The sequence below is a fragment of the Nilaparvata lugens genome, chromosome X (assembly GCF_014356525.2).
Source record: "Nilaparvata lugens isolate BPH chromosome X, ASM1435652v1, whole genome shotgun sequence".
NCBI classification, from domain to species: Eukaryota; Metazoa; Arthropoda; class Insecta; order Hemiptera; family Delphacidae; genus Nilaparvata; species Nilaparvata lugens.
The window spans coordinates 22,717,159-22,742,783 of NC_052518.1; the positions used below are offsets into that span (position 1 = coordinate 22,717,159).

The window sequence follows — 25,625 nt, forward strand, 5'->3', positions numbered from 1 at the left end:
TGTAAGCTGTTCTATCGAATAATCCAGCTTACAGCTCACTTGCGATTTGTAATGATTTTTCTCTCATCGACTTTCAATGTTATCCTGTTATTTCCTAAGAAAATTCGAACGAGAAGGAGAGAGTCTATTTTGTTGTCTAAAAAACTCAATCTGTTTATTGGTGCGAATAATATGTGTTGAAAATTTGAAGTTGATTGGTGAAAGCGATCAAAACTTATTGTCGAAAATACAAACAAACGCAAACAAACATACCTTAGCGACGACTGTAGTCGTCGCGGCTTCAGCACATAACCTATAAATTCATAAGATATGATGATTCAGTAAAAATGGATCGTTGAAGTAATTATAGTGGTTAACACTTCTAATTTACCTGCCGCCGTACCGTTCATGAAATATAAAAATCTGATAGCTCATAACACATAAATAATAGGTATAGCCTCGTGGCAAGAGTAGCCGCTAAAGAAATGCACCTTTGGGAGCTATTCATAATTTTTTCTAATATTTTATTTTGAAAATAATCATTTTTACCAATACTTATTGTTATTACAGTAGGCCTAATGATGAAATAATCATTGATCTATTAATATATTCAACTCTACAATAAATAATTCTCAAAATTTGAATTATTCGATCATAGAAAAAAATATTTTTTTCACAAACATATGGAAATTCAAAGCTTAAAACATTTCATCAATCACCTGATTAGAATCATTTTGCATCATTTCTTGTCTAGTTGATCATATTATTTCGAAAAGTAGGTTCACCATAATTCAAGATTGATAAATGAATATTATTGAGTAATAGTGTTCTCTTTTAGTGATTTTTAATCTATTATTTAAACTGCATACAGAATCATATTAACTTGAAATAAATAAGTTTCAATACAAAACTAACAAACAAATATTTTTCCAAGCATAAGATAATTAGAAGCTAAAAAAATTTCTATAAACAGCTGATCATAACTATTTATCATTTTCCTTGTTAATTGTCTCAATCTATAGTTTCATAATAAGATTGTCTCACCACCATATTTTCCACTGAGACCAAGAGTGGACTTATCTTGAAGCAATTATCAAGACGCAAATTGCCGCCCATCAGCTGTTGTCTATTTATGAAAATATCCACTTTTATTGACTGAGATGATCTTGAATCATAAATTCAAAAATGTAACTGATATTCTATCAGCTGTTCTATTGAAATCCTTGGTTGAAATCAATCTACAATAAATTATATCGAATATGACTTTTGTATGATCTTTTCCTCTCGTGATTATTGAGTCTATCTGGTATCAATACATAGAGACTTTTTTTGTTCGAAGAAGGACGAAGGATCATGGAATTTTGTTTTCAAACGAACTTGATCTGTAAAAAGGTTTGAAGATAAGGTATTTGAAATTTCAAGCTGATTGATTGAAGAGTTTGAGAGTTATTGTAAGGAGTGGATAAACTTCTGACTACAACATGCACTTTGAGCCTGACAACCCCCGTCGTAACACGTACAGAATGGAGAATATAATGCATTTCAATTCGGAAATTATAAGAATTGAAGTATAGATGAAGAAATTTACCTGTTGTTGAATCTAATAAACGAGTGTTAGGCTTGGGTTGTTTTTTAACAGATGCTGCAGTAAATATAATTTTACTAAATGTTTTAAAATTTGTTTAATCCTTCAAGGCATGCAGAAAGCTGTGGCAGAATAATCATACGCCTGGTTGCTGGTCTCCCTTTATTATTTTAGATGTTAATTCTTCAGTTAACTTGCTGGAACTTAGTCCGGAACCAAATGCTGTCAGTCAATATTAATTTAGCGAGGATTTTGAAAGTGATTTTATTGTGGAAGGCAAGCAGCCAGCAGCGGAAAGCTGTGGCAGAATCTCAAGCAAACGAACGATTTTTTGTGCTCATTCGATAGCAGTAGGCCAATTTACGCCCCTCTTTTCAATGGCGCGTAACGTTGCTGCAGTAGTTGAGTTTCTTTTGCCTAGATCGGTTCATTGGTTTCTGCTGGGGCTGAGAGAGGTTACAGCCGGTATCTAAAATTGAAAAAGTTTGCAAAAGTTTCAACTGTCGGCAGCGGCTTGATTGCCGCAAGCTGTTTTTTCTTAGTGAACGCTTTTCTTGGTTATAGATCACATCAGACCACAGAGCTGCTTATCACTTATATCATCACTTTCACTCATGACCCTTGTTTGTTAATCATGAACATCCATTGTCACTCATCGATTGGACAATGCCCAGTTTCATCACACTCAGTCAAGACATTTTTGAACGTACATGAACGTTACTTTGTAAACGTTACCGCTCTTCAGAGAAGTATAGCCTTGACCGCGTTAATATTTTCACTGACAGAGTATTGGCATAGAGTAAACATACTGTTTAAGAAATGATACTTGTATCATTTGTGTCGGGTATTGGTTGACATTGAGATTAATTAGTACAACGGTTATATTTGAAAGAATGATCAAATTCGAGCATGGTTTATAAATTTGATCATGGTTTTGATATATTGGATCAAGATGGGTGAAACCTGCAATAAACTATACAACGATTAATGATTGGTCTACCCAAATTATTTATACTACTTATTTTGCAGTCTGAAAACTGAATCATATGTTATATGTTCAAACTGGATTATATATCGGCAGTCATAGTTAAACATATTATGAACAGAAACTAGCATCAACTTGGAAAATACTATAATTAGTCAAAATATGTTGTGCTTTATAAAATATTATATGAAGATAATATTTCATAATTTTGTATGGAAACCTAATAAGTATGATATTCTGAATGCAATATGATGAGACTTGAGCAAACTGAAACCCGACCAAACTGATTGTAACACCACATCAACTTCTCTCCAACATCCACAAACTAATTGCAACTTTAACAACATGAAGACACATCCGCGCTGCTAAGAACTTTGGGAATAATACTTTTTGGAACTACAAGGCTCCGACATAAGAGAGAATAGTTTTTCGCAGGTAAAATCAGGTGTATCTAACAGTTGGTTGAACATTGTTCTTCAACACAAAGGGGTTGAGCTCATAGAATTAACAAGTCAGTTACGGCCTATTCAGCCATCTAAAAATATTTATTTATTTATTCAATTCAGTCTTTTTGATCAGGAAAATATGAATTTCTAGTTTTCATTACATCAAGAAACTTAGATCTAGTAACATGTTGGAAAAGAGAACTTTAGAAGATGTCTGCAATAAAAATAGATTGTTCATCTACTCAGTAAACAGAACTATTTCTAAAAAAGAATCTATGAATGGTTTTCATTCAGCGACAGAAACGTGTGAACCTGTCGAATGGACCGACTATTGTTTGCTAATCAAATCGCAGGTAGAGACCTTAGACTTGATCTAAAAATTCCTTTTTTTCCCAGTTGGTCCCAAAGTTCCGGTCTCCCACATCCGCAGTAGTAGGAGGTTGTAGTCGAAAATAGTACATAGCTATATACTATCCTTGGATTACAGTCTGTCATTGGCTAGGCAATATTCCGCTGACTGTCATCAGATTACATTCTGACTAATATTAATAGGTTAATAACCACCAATCATAATATGACTCATTTTTCAGGATATCTTATTCATTTATTTATTCATTTTCATTACTTACAAAGGCTCACAGAAATCCATGAAAAGCCTTATTTACAAAAGTAACAAAAATTTAACTTATATGCATTATGAAATATAGTAATTAAAAGAAAATAAAGCAAAAAGCATTTACACAGTTGGAATAATCAAATCAATTACATTCTTTCAAAGAAAAATGTGAAAAGAAAGCAAAAAGCATTTACTCAGAATAATCAAATTAATTTCATTATTATAAAGAAAAATTTGAAGAAAGAGAAGATAAAACAATCTTCTCCAGAGATTCTGGAGAAAAATACAATGGAAAAAAATTATAACAATTCAAGGATTACAGGATAGAAAATTATAATTAAAAAAAAAAACAAAAAGCTAAGTAAACAGAAAAAGAAAAGTCATAAACTGGGAGAGTTCCAGCCAGTGAGGATAGAATGTAATTCTATTAATATAATTGAATGTATTGAATGTAATTACATTCAATACTCACTGGTTCCAGCCAGAGTTTACAAAACAATTCATCTTAAAAACGAGCGTCTTCTGTTAGATTCAGTTAATTAACAATGTTTCTTATATTCATTGAATGAGTTCGAAAAAGGATCAATGTGTTCATTCAAGCTATTAAACAGTCGTAAGGTTTTATAAAGAAATGAGTTGTAATGATGGTTTGTTCTAGCAAAGGGAATATCGAACAATATATTCCTTCTAGGTCTTGCATATGGTACACTGGAATTAATTTGGCAGATAAAATATGGTAAATGGATGCTATGATTTAAAATATTTTATAACAGCAATAGGGCATTTAATGATCTCCGCACCCGCAATGACCGGATATTAAATATGGATCTCAATCCACTAGTTGGAAAATTGAATGAACAGAAGTTACTGAATTTCTTGATGAAAAGGTGTCTTAGAAATCTTTTTTTAATTTCTTAGTTATCAGTTACCTGTCTCCTGCACAATGTTTAATCTTTCAGTCCACTATAAATAGTGCAGCAATCAGGGTAATAGTTTCTCGAATTTTCAAAAAAATAAACAGTTGGGATGACTCCAAGCCGTTTTATTCAATATGAATATCTATCACAACTTCAGCTCCACTCCCTCCAGAAGGTCAATCAACGTTTACCTCATTGTTGCTTAAATTCATCTTCAATTCAACGTGCTGGTGTACAATTGAATAATAATAGTGTAGCTATCAAAAAATTGTTCTTCTCTTGTTGAAGTTTTTAATTATTGTAAAGACATATTATCTATTACGGATATCAAGCAACACATCAACTTCTCAAAAAAAAGATCAATAAACTTTAATGTAGTTAATCTGTAGTTCGCCTATTTTGAATTTGTGCTTTCAGTTCAGTAGATATTGCTAGATCATGATTTAGCTTCATATTTTTTTGAAAATATAAGTGATTGTGACAATTTCAAATCATCCTATTTTATGAATATCATGACAGCAGAGAGCAATATTGGCATCATCCAACGATTCCAAAGCAAGTTTCTGTGAAATGCTGTCAATGCTCCAATCAGCTTTCTAGATCTAGCTTTCTAGCTCTCTAGCTTTCGGGCAACTCAACATTGACGAGGAGATTGAAAAGAAAGAAGCCAACAGATCTGTTGTAAACCTCCAGGAGTGCCTAGTGAAAGTGGAGAAAAATTAATACCTATATCAATTTAGTGCAGTGATCATGAATGAACTAATTTAAAACAAGGATAAGTTATTACAAGACTCTTTTTGTGAAATGACTTGAAGTATTAATTTAGGATAGAAAAAACTGATCGTTAATCCTAGTACTACTCAACAGTTATATTGAAAAACAAAAATGACAGCATGAACTTCTTTACAACTAAATACAGAGATTCTGAATACAAAAGGCAAAAACTGTTCGTCAATGTTCATCTTAATAAATTCAGTTCGCTCATCTTGTATGGTCTATTGTGAACTGCGACGTCAACGTTTCCCGTTTTTTCACTAGAAGTTACCAACTCGCAGTCATCATTTTGATTGCAAATGGAAGTTACTTATGGAGAGCCTCGACAGTCGCTACCTTCGTTCTAAATTAACTGTCACCACAATAGCGATATGATGTGAGATGTGAGGCGAGGAGTGGGCATTGGAAAACCGAAATTGAGCGAAAAATGGGACTTAAACTACAGTGAAAGACGCAGAAGTTGAACTCGTAATGAGGAAACTTCAAAAGCTGTGAATCTCGAAGAGAGCTCGAGAAAGGTTGGCTCTGTTTTTAAAAGCAAAAGGACTGAAATTCGCTGACTATTTATTCCAAACCGTTGAACCGGGTAAGTGAGGCTCAGATTTATTTATCGTTCCAAGAAACGTTATCTGCTGAGAGAACGGAGACACGCCGAGTGAGAGAGAAAGTGAGAGAGTGAACGAATCACTACTAATCTGCAGTAATAAAAAGAAATAAGCAGTTCTCCTCTTTTCACAAGTTGAAACTTATTGCATGGAATAGCTGAACCAATCGAGGAGACTATGGATTGCAAGAAAGTACCTACTAATAATTCAATAGCTGATTTGTACTATATTTCGGATTGCTTCTGTATTTACTTGAATATTTCAGTTTGAAATCCATTTAATGGAAGTATTTGCCTCATGAAATCCATGAATTGCCTCATGGTCACCACTAGCCCGGTCGTGTTTTAATGGAAAGGATATTATTTTGTATCTTTCTTCAGAGAATCAACAATTATTTGTTGAAACTCCACCTATTTATGTAGTTACATTACAAAATGATATTATCGTTATCAAATTGCATTTAATCTTCATTCTGATCTATTACTCTTCATATTTTGTGAAATTCGATGAATAATTAATAATACTGTCATTTAATGTGAATTAGTTGACCGAAGGTAGTGAGATAAAACAAATTTAATAGGTGATTGAAAGTAAGATAAAAAATGATCAAATGAACTGAATAATGCTGAAGAAATTATAATATTCTTGATTGAAAAAAATTAATTTTAAAATAGTTGAGAAGTTTTTTATCAGATGGGAAGATTATTACCGAACTGGATAAATTATCATATGGGACACAAATTCAAACGTGGACTGAGTTTATTAACATAAGTGAGTTTTTGATCTTGGAGAGAACAAATAACAGTTTTTAAGAGTATATTATGATTCAACTGTGAATTGTGATTCAACTGAATTAACTAGAACAGATTACATCAGATACTTGTGGATGAGAAAACTGCCTGAGGTCTACTGTTCACAGAACTACTAGTGTATGAGCATGAAAATATTGTAACATGAATAAAGAACTCGTATCTAGTTGTACAAATCCATTAATGTATTGTTTTCAATCAGTTATATATACACAAGAGTATTTGTCTCAAAACATTAGTATTATCCACTGATTCTACAGAATCAATATTATTTTCCAATGTTTCAATAATGGAATAAGTAAAATTCACTGATTTCGGGACACTCAATCTCATCAAATATAAACATAGTTGAACGACATATTGGTGTAGCACATCCTTAACAGTGTTACTTATCCAGAACTCAGTAGAATAATTAAAAGTGCTTAGAAAACTCCCAACTCAATAAACTGAAAACCAAACAGGTGATATTAAATACTGAGGAGACTGATGCACGTAGCAAATATTAGCAACAGAGGAAACTCGATGAACGCTACTGTACAAAAGTAAACCCCAGAGTATAATATTATAATAACCATCATCAATTTGGTGTTTCGTTTGCTGATATCATTTTGCTTCAATATCTCCGGATCCTCTTAATTTTCATTTATCTGAAACGATCTGCCTTCAACAATGATTGAGGGGAGACTGCGCTGGTACGGTCATGTTAACAGACGCCCGCCTAACCACATGACGAGAAAAGTGCTCGAGATGGAGCCGCAGCCAAGGGGCAGAGGCAGACCCCGCCTCACGTGGATTTCTCTAGTCCATAAGAATATGGAGAAATTGGACCTGGTAAATGAGACGACCCAAGATCGCAGGATCTGGCGACTGCGTGTTAGGAGAGCCGACCCCAAATAATGGGAAGAGGGCAAGGAAGAAGAAGAAGAAGATCTGCCTTCAACTCATTCCAATCGGTCTATAATATCACTTTATACTCTGCTATTCTATGAAAGTATTCCATTGTCAACTGATTTAATCCAAATTGTTTCAAAAATCAAATCAACATGAAGTTCATTGAAGCGTTTATTTCTCAAGAACCATTCCTTCAGTGATATAATGTGCCGTTGGGCCCAATTTCTGTCCAATCCATCAAATTTGAAAGGTGAGCGAGCAGAGGTAGAGCTGTCGATGCCGGAGAGAGCCGAAGGGCCGACTATATGAGACCCCAAGGCATTTACTTCGGCCCCACACCAATTTTTCTTTCCACTAAATTGAAGCATCGAGTTCAGGATTTCCCAGAGGACATTTGGCGCTCTTTCTCACCTTTTTTTTCACCTGCTAGCTATCAACAACATTCTAAATAAATCCTGTCGATGAGAAATTCTTTCGTATCATTAGTTAATATTGGTCTCACACCTTCGCTAGATTATACGATTTTTAGATGCTCAAATACGAGATTTATATAAAACCCTTGGCTAAGGCATGGTTGCATGTACGTGTAAAAAATTTAATCGCCGTTGAATGACCTATTGTAGCATTGTCAACCTGTTTTTTCATCATTGGTTTTCATGAATTGGATCCGTTATAAAACATTCAACGGAGGGTGGATTTGATTGACATACGTCCAACCAGGTGTTAGATATCTTATGTAATTGATATTGTTCTCATTCTGTATTGAATTCACTGTAATCACTCGGTATTGTGGTTTTAAAGCTGCGTACAGACTCATGCGTCACCAACAGGTGCATTTCACTTTTCATTAGATCATGCTAATAAGCTTATTGTATCATATTGTTCCTGTACAAATACAGATAAAATAAGGAAATCATCAGCTGATGAAATGTGAAATGCGCGTGGTAATCTATATAATAAGAGAGAGTAGGGTAGTGTTTGTTCGCTTTCAAAACATGTTAACTTGTGGATTGCATACCGGAAAAACGGTAATGATTCAGATCTCCAAATTTTGCACATAGACTCTAAAAATATCAAAATCGTGCACCTCGAAGCCCGAATTTCAATTTTCTTTCTAGATTTTTTAGAATTGATGTTCAAATTCCATTCATGGGACATGAAATTTCATACAGAATAGCTCACATTGTTGTAAAATGTGTTTGTTTATAAGTAAGGAAGATATAACGTTCAAGGCATCACATTTTGAACGCAGCCATGTTCTGGCGGTAGGGTACTCGGTTACGGCGCGAGTGTTCCTCGGTTCAAATCTCGATTCTTCCGTTTTTTTTTGTACTTCATTTCTTCCCTCGAAACGTATTATTATAAATTATTTTTGGAAAGAAGTTGTTTTCATTAAGATTGATCATAGAATTCGTCAATTAATTATTCTATGTAAAATTTTGCAACCAGTAGGCCTACAAATGAAATGGACATGGGTTTCATGCTGTGTCATTGGAATTCATAAGAAATGCATGGATAGATCATAATAAAATTAGTACCGTAATAATTGATATTCTATAGTTATAATGTCGGCCTACTATTAGATGAGTGAAACGAATTTGTAGGTGTTTTGTTTGGAATTGGGGAAGCAAAAGGCTGCCTGATTCAAATTGAGGAGGATCTAATCGATACTAAAATTGATGTATAGAAGAAAAATCAATATGATACTATGAGTTTTTGAAGTATTATGTTTTCTTCAGTTACCGAATCTATACTAATAATAAAGAAAGAACTGGCTTATAGCCTACTCGTATGGAATAGGAAAATTATGTTTGACGCATCATCACGTCTGAACTACTCAACTGACTAACTTGAAATTTTGCATATAGATTTTTAATTAACCGAGGATTGTTATAGGCCTATTTTCAATTCTTCAAGATTTCATTACATCAAGTTTTCAATTTGTCATGCTTCCAGTGTTGTATAGAAACAGCTGAACATATCTTCCAAAAGAGAGATTAGATGAAAGGTATGTTTGGGATCCTATTCGAATAAAAATAACTGATTTTCTGTCCCATCAAAATTTTGGTCAGCCATCTTGGAACCGCCATTTTGAATCCAACTTCATTTTTTTAAAATTGGAAGGTAGTCATATAATACATGATTTTGATACAGAATTTCAAGAGAAAATGAATGGTGAAAACCGCAAATCGATTTCTCAAACCGTTCAAAAGTTATTCTCATTCAAAGATACTTATATAAATCATCCATCTATACTATAAGAACTGGCTTATACACGTAACGGGATAGGGAAATTATGTTTGAAGCATCATCATGTCTGAACTAATGGACTGAATGACTTGAAATTTTCTATAAAGATTCTTTATTAATCGAGGATGGTTATAGGCCTATTTTCAATTTTCCAATATTTTATTACATCAAGTTTTCAGTTTGTAATTTTTTAAAATAGACCCTTGCGGAGCACGGGTTATCTGCTAGTGTGTTATAATGAGTCTGTGCTCACCTTTATGCATTACGAATCATTCTAATCAATCTGGTAATCTAGTCATAATGGGATGAATAAACATAATGGATATAACATTTCCTCTTGCAATGTTCCTAAAATGTTTTCAAAGAATTTTGTTTTGCTGAGGGTGATTCCCACATGAGCTTCAGGCTTGTTTAAGGGTAATGAGACGAATGATGATGAGAGATGAGAGGACCTATAGCTTTAAGTGCGTTCCGAACCACCAGAAAAGATCTTCTCGATATTATAATTACTGTTTCTGCTATATGAAATGTATGAAAAATCACGAATACAATTTTATGAATTTTATCAAAGATAATAATCTTTTGAGATGTGACTCTGCATTTGAGTACTGTACTAAAAATGAAAGTAGTTATAATGGATGGATATTTGAACAAACTGTAGAATTCCAATTCAAGATCATATAAGCACCATTGTAAAACCATTCATTCCAGACCTCAATTAAAAGACTAATTACTATGTGTGATTTGAAAATATCATCGATTGATGATTGGATATACAATTTGTTCAGGAAATGGAAACTAGACCGGTTCCATAAACAATTGGGAGTATTACAGACACAATAAACAACCACAAAGTCACGAAAATTTGATAGCGATTATATTTTCATGTTAACTCCTGCCTTTCTCATACTGGATTTCTACGAGAAAAATCATTGTAGTATGTACAGGAATAGTTTTATGCTATTGATGCTACATTGCATACTGACAAGTTTTTTTCCAGTTCGTCAACGTTTTGTAAATTTACATTCAAATTTTGAATGCATCAACATTTTTTTACCGACTTGGTATCATGGAATTCCTGATTTTTTCGGAAAAACCTCCATAGGAACATGATGAATATTTCATAGTGACATATTATCCAATTGAGTATTTTAATAAGGCTACTTGAATGTTCATATTATTATAGAAAATTACTAGTATCCCTTTTCATATTGTTTATTCGACAACTACTAGTTTCGAGTACTTGACACTTGAAAAATACTCGAGCATACTGACACGAGCAAAGTGCTCGAAACTAGTTTTGAACTTATAAAAAGGGAAGTTTTCTATAATAATTTATTGTGACATATGTTTTCGAAATATTCAAGTTCTATTTAAAGTTGTAACTCTAAAATGACGACTTGCAGACAAAAAGTTATAGTGAAGATATAAAATATTTACTCACTCAGCTTGTTGAATTTGATTTGATAAAGGAGTGTTTCCAGTATTTGGTATTCTACATTATATTATTATACTATTTGTTTTCTTTATTTAAGAATAAGTTTCCTAATCTCATATTCCCATTGTAAGATTATTTATAATTAGATATTATGTTGATTTGTTTTACGGATTTTATCCATGAAGATCCAACTCTATATGATATAATTGATATTCTATAATATATTATTGGAATTATTATCATATTATAACAGTATGAGTTTCTTATTTGATGGCTTGGCGATATTCAGACACTAATGTCTAATCTTCTACTCAACCAAGTACACTTATTGAGATTGTTTAATACTTTAAAATGACTGGAAAACAAGAGAGAAAGAAAAATGAGAGTATAGTGAGTGTATTGAATAATAGTGGGGGATCATTGGGCGTATTTCATACGTGACGTAATTTTACCTTGAGTTACGGATGAGACAGAGGTTAACACATAATTTATACAAACAAAAAATTGGGGAATAGTCACACCCCACCCTTCGGGCACCCCTGGATAACTTTTAAAAAATATATAGAAATAGTAACTAATACTAGCATGTGGTATTCTTGTTTTGCTGAGAGAGTTTGTGAATTTTTATTTCATTTATGCCTTACTTTGTAGCGATGAAACTGTGTTATATCCTCGTTATTCCTCGTGTATTCCTCGCTAAATGAGATAATAAATTATTGATTATTTGAAGTAATTAGATTTCATTTGATAAGTTACTTCAGTAATTCTCTAAAACGCAATATTTATCCTATTTTAGTGATTCCAAGTTCTCATTGTGTTTTATTCTAAAAACTTAATATTCTGTGCTAAATTTTCACAAGAGCAAATTCAATCGTGAAAATGATTGGAAGGGATACACTTCCTCAACCGAAACCTATTCCTGGACAATTTGTTAGATAACCTGAGAAAGGAATGTCTTCAGAATGTCATCAGGATTATATTTATAATTTTGAAATATTAAAGAAATATTATAAATTATAAATAGAAAATTATGTGAGACTCACCTGTATTTTCTTGTATTTCTTGTTCTGCCTCCTCAGAATTTTTGCCAGTAATTTAACAATCATTATTATTAACACTTACTAAATTTCTCGGGTCTCAAAACACAAAAAAATTTAACCAATTTATCAATAAACTCTTGCAGAACTTCAATGCAAGTTGTTGTAGTAAATAATAAACTTTAAGTATGTATAATATTATTCGCGAGAACACTAACTCCTATTGAAAATTCTCAACAGAAACTTGTGAATAACTATGTTCTAACTTGAATAGCACAACACTTATAAACTTAATATTTTCGGGAATATCAATTAATAATTGTAATGTTAACTTTTAGACGAGTGAACCAGACACGTAGTCCTACACAACCCGAATAGAACTAATCCTTCATAAGGTTTTGACAAAATAACTAGTCTTTGTAGCTGCTATCGAGATAAACTCCTATCATGGAGATAAATGATAAATTATTGATAACTGGCTTGTTTTGAGAGGAAAAGGGGTTGATGGAATTGAATTGTCCACTATCTCTTTTTACACTCTTCAAACAATAATGTAGTCTAGTAGCATTTTCGTAACAATTTCAATTTCAGTTAAATATGTTGTTGGCAGTTGGCTACTGTGTATGATCAGTGATGAATATCGCATTGATTGAATTTGCTACTTTCAACTGACAGCATAAGAAGTAGTGAAACTAGATTTTTTTGAAAAACATTTTTTGAAAAATATTTCCAGAATACTTGATTAATTGAGTCTTTCATAATTCTAAAAACTAACTTGGCCAAGCTCAGTTGAATTGTAGTGTACTATCATGCTAGAATCACGATGATTGAATGATGTTGATGGTTTCTAGGTAATAAACCAAATGTGTAGCTCGAATCTGATGAAGAATTGTCTAAAAATGCGATGAGTGAATAATATTAAAGAGCTCAAGCTGCTGCGCCAATCTAAGAAAATCATATCTATCCATATCAGTCTCTATTTTTCCTGGTTTTTCCACCAAATTTCAGACATGAAACCATTTTTTTTCTACTCGCTCTCTATAGAGAAAAAATAAAATTAAAAACACTTTTCTCTTATTCACATAACTTTAATCGTGTGGTTTGTATGCGATAACACATTCTCGAGAGTTTTGTCAGGAACAAGTGATTCTACTTCGAAGCTTTCAAGAAGGTCGTTCAAATTCTTTTCTCAATATATAAAACGAATAATAAATCCGTTCAGACGGAGCTCTTATCAAATTATTCAATATGTTATCTAACAAAGATTTTGCGTTGGTAGAATGAAAGAGAGTTCATAACCGTCTCTGGCCTTTCTCTTTTTCCTCTGAAAGAGATTCAAAAATTCCCTCATGCGATGAAATTCGCTGGAGATGTTTCCTGAGAATATGTCGTTGAGCCGGATGGCTTGAGAGATTCGATTACTTCAAGACGCTCTTCAAATTTCATCCCACCAAGTGGATCTTCTATTCTTTCATCAATAGCAATTTTATATAGCTGCTTACTGTAAACGTTTCTGTAGATACCTCCAAGTGCTCTAAGCTGATCTCTGATATCAATCTTTCAGCTAATATCCAGTTTTTGAAAAACTGGAGAAAATCTATATAATAAACTTCAGTGATAAAACATGATTCTTTGATACATCATAGAGAGTATCATGAAAGATATATCAGAAGAGCTGTTTTCTAGCTCTTTATGTTCAAGGGATACTCCTCCATAACCTTTGGCGTAATAAGGATTTTTTGTTAAACGTTCATCCAGAGAATAGAAGTTAATCACAGGGAAAAATACAAAGTTCAGAAGAATGCAATTAATATAACAAAGAAATTTTACTGGAATTGAAAGTCAGATTTCCATCAGGCATCAGTAATCAATATAGTATTTTCAATATAGAATTCTAGTAGTTTCAATCTATTTTCAAATAGTTTTGTCATAATGGAATATTCTTGAACTAAATCAGCTGATTTTCTCTCTTCAACATCATAGTGATAGTTAATGTTGCTGAACGTTTTTTGAATAATTTTGATGAGTGAGTTGAATGTGCTTTGAGATAATGCTTTTTTATCAATCCAAATACCATTGTACAGATTAAGTCTTTTGATTTGCTAACCAACTAAGACAAAACACATCCACAGTAGGCGGGGTATGAGAGCTATGTCCACTTGCTCCTCGCCATCAACAAAACTTAAATTCAACTACACAATATTTTTGTACCTTTTTGTACCATCAAGAAAAATTTTGTACCACCACCCAAACAGAGATAATAGCAAATTTAAGGACGGGGAGCGAGTGGACACTCCCTCTCCGCCATCACCAAATTGAAATTCAATTATTCCATATTTTTGTAGCATTTTTGTACCTTTTTATACCACCAAAAAAATTTTGAACCACCTCCCAAACCACGATAATAGCAAATTCAAGGTCAGGGAGCAAGTGGACACTCTCCCTCTCCGCCATCAACAAAACTGAAATTCATTTATATAATATTTTTGTACCATTTTTGTACCATTTTTGTACCTTTTTGTACTGCCAAGAAAAATTATTGTAACAGCTCCCAAACCGAGATATATGCAAATTCAAGGTCGGGGAGCAAGTGGACACTCCCTCCCCGCCATCGCCAAACTAGAATTCAATCATGCCATATTTTTGTACCATTTTTGTACCATCAAGGAAAAATTTTGTTCCACCTCCCAAACCAAGATATAAGCAAATCTAAGAGCGAGGAGCAAGTTGACACTCCCTCCCCGCCACCAAGGAAATGAAATTCAATTATACCATATTTTTGTACCTTTATGTATTACTGAGAAAACATTTATACCACCTCCCAAACCCAGATAATAGCAAATTTAAGGGTGGGGTGCAAGTGGACACTCCCTACAGGCCATCACTAAACTGAAATTCAATTATGCCATATTTTTGTACCTTCATGTATCACTCAGAAAAAGTTTTGTACCACCTCCCAAACCGAGATAATAGCAAATTTGATGGTGGGGTACAAGTGGAAACTTTCTCCCCGCCATCACTGAACTGAAATTCAACTATGCCATATTTTTGAAACTTTTCACCACCAAGAAAAAATTTTTCACCACCTCCGAAACCGATATATTAGCAAATCTAAGGGCGAGGAGCAAGTTTACACTCCCTCCCCGCCACCAAGGAACTAAGATTCAATTATGCCATATTTTTGTACAATTTTCTACCTCCATTTATCACTGAGAAAAAGCTTCGTACCACCTCCCAAACCAAGATAATAGCAAATTTGAGGGCAGGGAGCAAGTGGACACTCTCTCCTCGCCATCACTAAACTGAAATTCAATTATGCGATATTTTTGTACCATTTTTGTAACTTTTCACCACCAAGAAAAATTTTTTTAACACCTCCCATACCGATATATTAGCAAATCTAAGGGCGAGGAGCAAGTTTACACTCCCTCCCCGCCACCAAGGAACTATGATTCAATTATGCCATATTTTTGTTCCATTTTTTACCTCCATTTATCACTGAGAAAAAGCTTCGTAACACCTCCCAAACCAAGATAATAGCAAATTTAAGGGTGGGGTGCAAGTGGACACTTTCTCCCCGCCATCACTAAACTAAAATTCAATTATGCCATTTTTTTGTACCATTTTTGTACCTTCTTGTACCACCAAGAAACATTTTTTACCACTTCCGAAACCGTGATAATAGCAAATTTGAGGGCGGGGAGCAAGTGGACACTCTCTCCTCGCCATCAACAAAACTGAGATCCGTTTACACCATATTTTTGTTCTATTTTTGTACCACCAAAAAAATCTTTTGTACCCCTTCCCATCAAAAATTATTTGAATATAAAAGTTTTGTATCAAATCTTGTGATACAGAAAAAAATCAATCTATTGTTTGTAATCTGCAGCAAGTTGTTTCGACCTATTATGATGATACAAAGTAAATTATTTTCATGTTTTCGCTACTAAATAAAAAAATTGCCACTTCAAACATTGTGACCGATAATATTGAAACCTTTGCTTTCCATTCCAATGGGAAATGATTTTGTACAACTCATCATCATAAGTTATTCGAGTATAAGTGTTTTGTATCAAATCCCGTGATACAGAAGTGATGTGCTCTATTGTCTATTATCTACGACTTTGAACGACATTGAAAAATGTTTTAAACTGAGCTTGGCATGTCAAAGGCTGAGATTCAAAACTTATTTATTCATCGTCTATTTATTATTTAAAACTTGCATCATTTTAAATATATTTCAATTGTAAGGAAATTGTATATCCTCTACACACTGAATACCTTTGGTAAAGCCTAGAAAAGCCTTATTTAGCGACGAACTATATTGAATTGAGTCAAAAAAATCCAGTCTTGTCGAGGCAGCCGGCATGGCTTATCGGCTCGATAAGACGTTACTACTACATTGCGATAACCGTGTTATAGTGTTCTAGTCTGAAGTAGCCTGTTTTTAGAAATTTTACCAAGAGTTTTTGTTAATTAATTTACATGTCTGCTACCTGTGGCATATTATGTAGTATTGATTGTGGCTCAGTTATTAATTGCTTGGTAACTGTAAGAGATCATTCCATATATCCTTCATTAAGGACGACAACGAAGAGGCAAAGGTACGTTCTGTAAAGAAATGGAGATGTAAAGACTGTCGAGATGCTGTAAATGTGTCATCTGGGCCTAATACCGGTACACCAATTACTAAACACATTATGTTGAAGATTTTCGAGTGTTTTAAACCCGATATTTTCCAATGAACTAAAATCTTTTAAGGAAGAGGGGATAGAGTTGACTTGGGCAGTTGTATTTCTCTCAGGTAGTGTGGACGCTTCAAATACATTAAGTCTTCTTACCTCTTATTGAAGAATGCTTGTATGAATTTTGTAGTGTAAGATACATATACGTGTAGTATATTTATTTTAAATAAAAAGACAAAGAAATTGTCTCTTCATTTAATATGAATAATTACCACAATATCAACTTCTCAACTACACAAGTTATTAATTTGTTTTCTGCACCTCTACCATTATTAAACTCTGTGTTAACAAATACGATTACTTGTATTCATTGAACGATAATTTCTTTGAAATTGACATTGTAAAAGAGAATAACATTTTCACACTTATATACTGTAATATATAAGAAGCACGCAACAAAACGTTCAACTTTTTGTTAGAATTTTCTCAAATCCTAAACCCTGTTGCGTTTATAGTTCTGAGCGAATTATGGAACCATTCTGATGGAGTTAGTTTGTATAATATTCCAAATTACAATATTTTTGCTCACTGCAACGACTCGTATAGATCGGGCGGTGTGATATCCTACACAATAAACTCTGTATGTGCTACACAAGGAGATGTCCATAGCATGGAAACAGCTGACACTCTTGTACTGGATGTGAAAAGTATAAATTACAATTTTAAACTATTTTGTATCTATAGACTTCAAGAATTCACTGAAAAAAGATTTATAACTGAATAAGAATCAATTATCAGTCAATTTGCATCTTAAAGTCAAAGTTATAAGTGTTTGTAGTTTTGATCCTTGACGTATCCTTATGACGTACCCCCCCCCCTCTAAAACTAGGAAATACTGAGATTAAATGTTTCTAACGGGTGATTCTCATAGAGAATAACCCTTGAGAGATGATTTCAGCCAAAATATGTATTTTTTTGTTAGTAAGGCATTGAAAAGGTATTATAATGAAAAATTTGTATTTTAACTGTAGGACATGATTCTCTATTTTAGGGTGTATTCCCCCTGCCACCACTACTAAATTCGTAAACTCCTAAGAAATCCTGTTCAGGATTAATTGCTCTTTCACGTGATGTGTGGTATTTCATCTAAACTGGAAAAATATCCAACTTGTATAGGGTAGAAGTGGTAGGTTTGCATAATTTTGAAACCCCTTAAAAAATACCCCTCTTTTAAAAATTCGTAGCGCTGGAACCAAAAATGGTAGAATCCTGCGCGACCACTTAACTTATTGGGAATTTGATCATCTTCAATTTTATAAGGGATGATTTTTCTCCAAAACTCTAAGTTTTCGAGACTAAATATGGAAAAATTAAAAAAAGTCCAAAATTTTAGGGATTTTTGGGGGTTTTGGGGGTGAAGCCATCCTCTGGCGTGTCAGCAAATTTCTTATTCGAATTCAGCGCCTCAAAATACATATAGAAGCGTCGAGAAAAATTCTTTTGGGGCTGTTTCCTGAAAAACAATCATCTGACTGGACCATATTCAAATTACATCCATGAAACACAATCAAGCAACATAAAAGTGAAAAATTGAAATTGAAAACTATAACTGAAAAAGTCCAGATTATATCGCAAAGCCTCAACTTGTAGATAAATGATAACGAACCGCATTATTTAATAATGATAAACTGTATTACTAAATTAGTGTTATTCCTATGTTGTAGAGAAGGTGATGCTGTGGTGGATGTCCTTATTGAATAAATGACTTGGAAATTTATCACATATGTAGCAGAAAATTGAGAAACTAGTTCCGGTTGATACACCCTAATGTATCAATACCTAATAGTATTAACTTTGTCTACATCGTAGAGAATATCTCAATCAATAAGAATGTTTGTGACATTGACGTGCTATTGACGTCATTGAACGTTAATGACATTCTCAGTTCACTTTACTTTTCTTGTTCATCACAATTATTGAACTGCATTAAGGGAGCAACGATCCCGCAGTATATGACACGTCAAAGTTAAATCTAATATCTACCATCCCTCCTATTTCAACACAACAGATCCCACATAACATACATCAATCAAACATTATTCAACAAGGAAGTCTGCTAACCTGTACGGACACACTACAATCAGGAATTCCATGAGTGTTTTTTTTTTGAACTCCATCAAGCCATCAATATTTCTCTTATGTGAGATGGGATTGAATTAAATATTTTCATTCCCATATAAAACGGGCCACTCTTCAGCAGGTTAAGTCCTTGATGAGGGTAAACAAAACCTCTAAATCTTGTATTATGGGGATGACTTACCTGGTTCTCCTCATACATTCGTCTATTTTTAAAAACGAAGATTGCTGAATCTAATATATGTATAGCAGGAGCCGTCAGCAATCTCTTTTCTTCAAAATAAGGTCTGCAAGAGTTTTTGTAAAGTCGTTCTATTAAATATAAATTATTTGTGTCAATTTTCACTGTCCCCATATGAGAAAAGTGAGTTAGTCGAGTAGTGTAGTTGAACCTGTTAAAATGTACTCGATCGTTGTTATTCATCGATTACTATTATTGTAATCAAATAATCTATCGACCGCCTTTAATAGGTAGATTCGTATGTATGACTGTATGTAGATTTTTTAAAATTTAAGCAGAAATACTATATCCACTAACCAATCAGTTGCTCGCAATGAGCAGCTTATTCCGCAGTTGAATATGCGAGGATATTCAATAGCCCACTTTCCATTTCGACGTGACAACGTCTTATAAATTGGTTTGCCGGGTGACACTTCAAGAAACTGCGTTACGTTCCCACGTTATGCGCTCACAATGAGAGCGAGTGAGAGCGTTCGTTTCGGTTCACGGTCGTCTGGAAAGAGCACGAATAGGAGCAGTGGCGAGCAACGCAGCAGCAACCCGAAGGCATTCACCTGGAGAGAGAGTGAAACGGAGCAATCTCCTGCGACTGCGCCACTACTTGGTGAATAGGTTATGTGAATGAGTATAAGTGAATAGGTATAAGTGTAAGTATAATAGGTATAAGTGAATAGGTTATGTTGTAGTAATCACAATGTTGTGGTAGTTTTCAATCACAAAAGTAGTATAAATCGTTTCTCAGCCAATAATAATTTGTTTAACTTGAAAAAATGAGCGCGACTTGCTATGTAAAAAATTGAATCGAGCACAGTTAGCCCGCCTAAGAGCGAGAGAGACAGAGTGATTTTGTTGAGGATGTGTGAAAGTAAAAATAAAATTTTGTTAATATGAAACTTAGTGCGAGATTCTTTGTATAAATTAATGTTTTTAATATAATTCTTTGTATAAATAAATGTTTTAAATTGTTACTATTATTTCATCCTTCTTCCTACTATAGGAATGAATATTCACATTAAAATTATTTTACCACTCAAACTCGTTGTCACTTAAAACTTTCGCCCGTATACCAACTTTACAGGCAACACTATTTTTTTTATCTAAAATCATTACCGTTCATTTTCTTGAGATTAGTTGGTAGAGCATTGAACAATCTTTTACCAGTGCTTTTCACTCCCCGCTGATGAAGAGTTGCGTGATGAAGTTCTCTCAAGTTTTGCCTGAGCCGAGTTCCGTAATTATTGTCAAATACTTCTCCTGTATTGAACACGTGTTCAAGTTTCTTCGAAAAACAAATCAAATTGAAAATCTTGAGACCAGGCAACGGAAGGATTTTCAATTCTGTAACAATAATTGGTCGACAACTGGTTCGTATTGTTTTTCCTACCATTACTCTCAATGCCCATTTCTGGAGTCTAAATATCTCAATAACTCCACACGGTTCTTTAAAACAATTCATTCCCCCAGAGCAAAATTCATACCAAATGTAAAAAGGGAATGAAATATTGAGAAATCTACCTGTCTGGGCATTTCTTTCTCAAGCAGAGATTAAAATTTCTAATTGCAGAGCTGAGTCTTCTTTTCAAGTATGCCAAATGTGGTTTCAATGAAATCTCTGAATATATAACTATCTCGAGTACTTTTATTATATCTCTAACTGACTCTATGTCTGTTGGCCTGAATCTATACTGCAGGGAAGAAAGCAAACCAACCTCGTTTGAATACTTTCTCAAATGCCTCATTAGTACATATTCGAAGACTTTTTAGTATACTGAAGGATTTGCAACAGGACGGTTGTTCTCTGGAAGGATATTATTACCTTTCTTATTGATAGGAATTATTTTAGACACATATAATTTTAAAGGCCCAGCCTGCATCGAACTATTTAAAATGAAAGTTAGTGGCTTTAGAATATTGACAAGAGAATATTTATAAAAATTATTCAAGAGGTCAACAGCTTTTCCTCCTGTTTTAAAAATCGCAGTATCGGTTGTTATAAATTGAGTTAGATTGAATCGTCTCCATGTGAAAACAGAAGAGAGCTTGAGATTGTTGAAGATAGGTGTATGGGTGAAGAATGGCTTAAGATAACTCTAATAAAAAGAGTAAAGCGCCAAAAGACAAACGACTTAAAAAGGTAAGAGAGTAAATCCACGACACGATTGGTCGTCTCTGTGGCAGCTTGACTGAATAGCTACCCGGCTGGCAACTTGGCAACTTGAAATATTCTTCGCTTGAATTTCGTACCAACGTCTTGCCGTCAGTCAATAAGTCAACTTGCTCCTCTCTGGGTCAAACGAGGTGATTTTTCCACCCTTATTGGCTTGCAACACTCATGTCAACCTCACCGTACCGGCTTAGGTGATTTTTATTCTTTCTCATTCGTTCCCACTTGTAGAATCGGTATATTCAGGTTTGTTGAATCTAAGGCGTGAGAATTATTATTTAATTAATTTTGTGAAAATTCTCCATCCTTGACTCAAGGATTTTTCCAATTTGAAAAAAGAATAAATAATCATTTAATTTGTTCACGGGCTTGCCATACAAACACAAGATATAGATACACGGACATTTACAGGTAAATAGATACATGCACAATATAATTATTCTTCAATTAAAATAATATTAAAAACTCATGGAAATGAAATACTAAAAAAATGTCAGTTCATAAGAGAGAGAGAGAGAGAGAGAGAGAGAGAGAGAGAGAGCACGATTTCACTATTCATATATTTCTTATATACTTCCCAATGAAGATTATTCTTAATCATTATGAACCTCCTATTACAGGAAATTGACCACCCCCAATTCAAGTATTTTTCTCGCTAGTATGAAGTTTCCTCGCTGGAAATCCGCCGCTGTTCACTCAAGTATTTATTGTCGTGTATGTGTATGAGAGTAACGGAATTGCTAAAAGCCATGCGTCGGCGTGACTAACATACAACCGCTCCGTTAATCAAAGTAAGGTATCATTGAGTAAAGATACCGTTTTACTAATATCATTAATATTTGTCTTTGACAGCTTATCTGCTTAAGATACCGCAGTCCATAATACTTAGGACGCAGTCCAAAATAGTCTAGGCTAGCTAGAGTTATTTATTTACTGAGGCAATTGAAAACTTTAGTTCCAGAACAATATATCAGGAGCTCATACTTTGCCTTTTTCCAAAGCATACTTTCCTATGGTATTTTAATATATGGGAACAGCAGCCACATGAACAATGTATCATTATTGCAAAAAAGAAGTCAGAATTTTGTCAGGTGCAGACTATCTGAGCAGTCAACCTCTTTTCAAGAAACTTAAACTATTAACAGTCATAAATTTTTATATCTAAAATGTAACTCTTTATACAATGAAAAACTTACCTAATTTGAAGTCAAGATGCAAAATTCATGCTCTTGATACAAGGTATAAACATCAAATTGATATACCATATCAACGTCTATCCACAAGCATGAAGCATTATGACAGCATAGGACTAAGGATCTATAATAAGTTACCTACAGTGATCAAATGTGCTTACATTGTTCATTTCAAAAAAATACTTTTTAATTGGCTTGTTGAAAGACCGTTTTATTGTTTGAACGAATTTTTTGATAGTACCTGAATGAATGTATTTTGTGTTCTATATTTTGTTTAATGTGTGACTTTGTCAATTACCAATGTTGGTTTATGAGAATAAAATTTATTTATTTATTTATTTACTTGTTGATAGAAAGAGAGCATTAAGGTGCGTACAGACGTACCCTCTGCTCCGCTATCGAACGTCTCCCGAGAAGATCAATAAATTAATGATCGCAGGTGGAGATAGCGGAACGCGGAAAAAGCGTGTAACAGACCTCGAGCTTGGCAAATTCCTAGGTCGAACTAACCAATAGTTGCGCATGCGCGGTCAACGTTTCTGTTTGTAATGTTTGTTAATAGTTACGATCTCTGTGTTAGCGAATAAAATTATCAAAATTATTAAATCATCAAAATTGAATAATATAAAGATAGTTATAAAAGCATTTATAATAATAGGTACCAGCATATTAGCATTTAGAACAAAGAAGCCGAACTCCCAACCAAGCCTTTCACCTTTTGAAACATTGACAGACATTACCTTTTATAATACAACATTAACATAAATGCAATAATCATAATATTTATTATTAATTTATTATATAAACATCATGTATTATTAGGCAAACCAGCAATCCCCTGGTCAGAATATTTTATTTAGTTTTGTCACCCGATAAGCTGGATTGAACGTTTCACATTTGTGAGGCTAGGTTGTAGCGAAGTCAACAATATGACAAGCGCGCGATCATCCTTCGAACCTCAATCGAACCTCGATCGAACGATTTGTAACTTTGATTTAGTTAATCAAAATATGATTTATAACTTAAATTTCGATGTATTTCATATGCTTTTACACATTCTAAACAGGTGAACAGGTTTCGTTTCGATGCAATCATAAATTTAATCTCTGTAAACATTGTATGGTAAAATTATTGATGCATTAACTATTAGGTCGGATGCTGATAGTCTGCTGGGTAATTGCTCGCATCAATCAATACTGCATTTTTTCATTGATGAGAATACACGGACAATAGTAATCAAGTAACGGATTGTAAACTCAGGAGAAGAGATTGGATATGGTTGCTATGGCAACGGTTGTGTCTCACAACGCGGGAAAAACTGCCCTCTCTCTTATCAACCAATCGTATCCTGAAGTTTCTCAGATGCTGCCATCTAACGGAGTTTTCCAGAACTCTAATCGCCCCAACGCCACGCTACGGTCTGAAAGCATCAGTTGTACATCAGAACCCTCTGATGTTGCATCGAATTCCGGTTCACTTTCAAATAATAAACGGTTTACGGTAATTGAATTTGGTCGTTTTTGACTCATCACCCTCCACAGGCAGCCACGTGATCAACAGTCTCAGTCGGTATGTACCTTTTTCTCATTCCTAATGTAGAATTTCTCACTCCGTCTGTTATCACTCACTCAATCTTTCTCTCAACCCTCTTCGAGATCATGCTCTCTCACTCTCTCTATCTCTCTCTTGCACTCTCTTCTCTGTCTCTCAACGTTCTACCACTTGTGAGAAACTCCAACAGACTCTTCCCCTCCCCCTTAACACTCTTCTCTGTCTTCTCTTCCACGATCTCCTCCTAAGCCTAATCTTCCCTACTCTTTTATTTACTTTTCTTCTCTTACTTTCTCAGCTTTAGATTTTCCCTACTTCTGAAAATCTCCAACGTAGTCTTCCCCTCTCTCTTTAACACTCCTTCCTCTTCTCTTCCACTATCTTCTCCTTTGAACTTTCCTCTCTTCTTAGACACACTAACAGACTCTTCCTCCCTTTATTTCACTCTTTTCTCATTCTCTCTCTCTTTTTTGTTTTCTTGCTCTCTCTTTTCTCAAACCCTCTGACGGTTTGATTAATAAATACTTATATAAGTACATTTTATCCTCAACCTTTCAATGTGAAGAATTCTTCGACTTTTTCAATACTCTACGTTCTATAAAATTTTCACATAATTATAAAGTACTTGTATCTCACCGTCGTTTCCTTTGTTTTCTGATGTTTTCTTTCGAAATTCATTTTCTTCATCAGCCTAGGCTTCATTCACTTTAATCGAAATTCGATAGAAGATTATTAAATAATGTGATGAATGAATAAGTTATTGTCAAACTATTACGTGATTTATTCGAAACAAACTAGATCCAATGCCTTGAGCAAGACTTCATATTCAGTGGTTGGTGAGTATGAATTGAGGAATTTGGAGGAAGAACATGATTATCATTCGTCGTCTTAATATGGTGACGTCCCACAATATTTATGTGTCAAGTCTCAGGAAAAGGAAATAACTTTTCAACGTTTCTTTACTCCGTGGTCCAATGTAATGTTTCGATAGAGTTAACAATTTCAATCCGCTGTCCAATCAATTCTCAGATATTTTGAATCATATGCTAGAAGCATCTAGTTACCTCATGTGGAGAGGGTTTGATTATGAGCTTCTAAAATTCCTCAAAGTAGTGCAGTCTGCATTCATGACAGTTTGCATTCTGGTGTAGTTCAAGTTTTTCAGATGCTTGAAAATTCTTATGTAATGATTTTTGGAGATATACTTAAAATTCTTTGTTTCCAATACAATATCAATATTATTTCAATATCCAACTGTGCGTTGATAGTAAAAATGATTTATTAATTTTGCATCTCATGAAACACAAATCATAATCATACATG

General features: G+C 33.9%; 2 protein-coding genes across 6 annotated transcripts in view; one reads left to right on the plus strand and one right to left on the minus strand.

The window, feature by feature from the left end:
• The window catches only part of LOC111053995 (KH domain-containing, RNA-binding, signal transduction-associated protein 3), a 290,245-nt gene extending 277,529 nt beyond the window's left edge, over nucleotides 1-12,716 (minus strand). The window contains exons 1-2 of one of the 4 annotated variants that reach the window (XM_039443017.1): nucleotides 12,339-12,716; nucleotides 253-292 (exon numbers count right to left, since the gene is read on the minus strand). Coding sequence is in view for 2 of the 4 variants with exons in the window: in XM_039443016.1 (XP_039298950.1) it covers nucleotides 12,339-12,401 (63 nt within the window). In the remaining 2 variants the exon portion in view is untranslated. The remainder of the gene's footprint in view (nucleotides 1-252; nucleotides 293-12,338) is intronic. The other 3 variants (XM_039443019.1, XM_039443016.1, XM_039443018.1) reach the window with 3 other exon arrangements.
• An 11,466-nt stretch (nucleotides 12,717-24,182) lies between these two features.
• LOC111062357 (KH domain-containing, RNA-binding, signal transduction-associated protein 2) overlaps nucleotides 24,183-25,625 on the plus strand; it is a 271,495-nt gene continuing 270,052 nt past the window's right edge. The window contains exon 1 of one of the 2 annotated variants that reach the window (XM_039443023.1): nucleotides 24,183-24,320. The gene's annotated coding sequence lies outside the window, so the exon portion shown is untranslated. The remainder of the gene's footprint in view (nucleotides 24,321-25,625) is intronic. The other variant, XM_039443024.1, reaches the window with a different exon arrangement.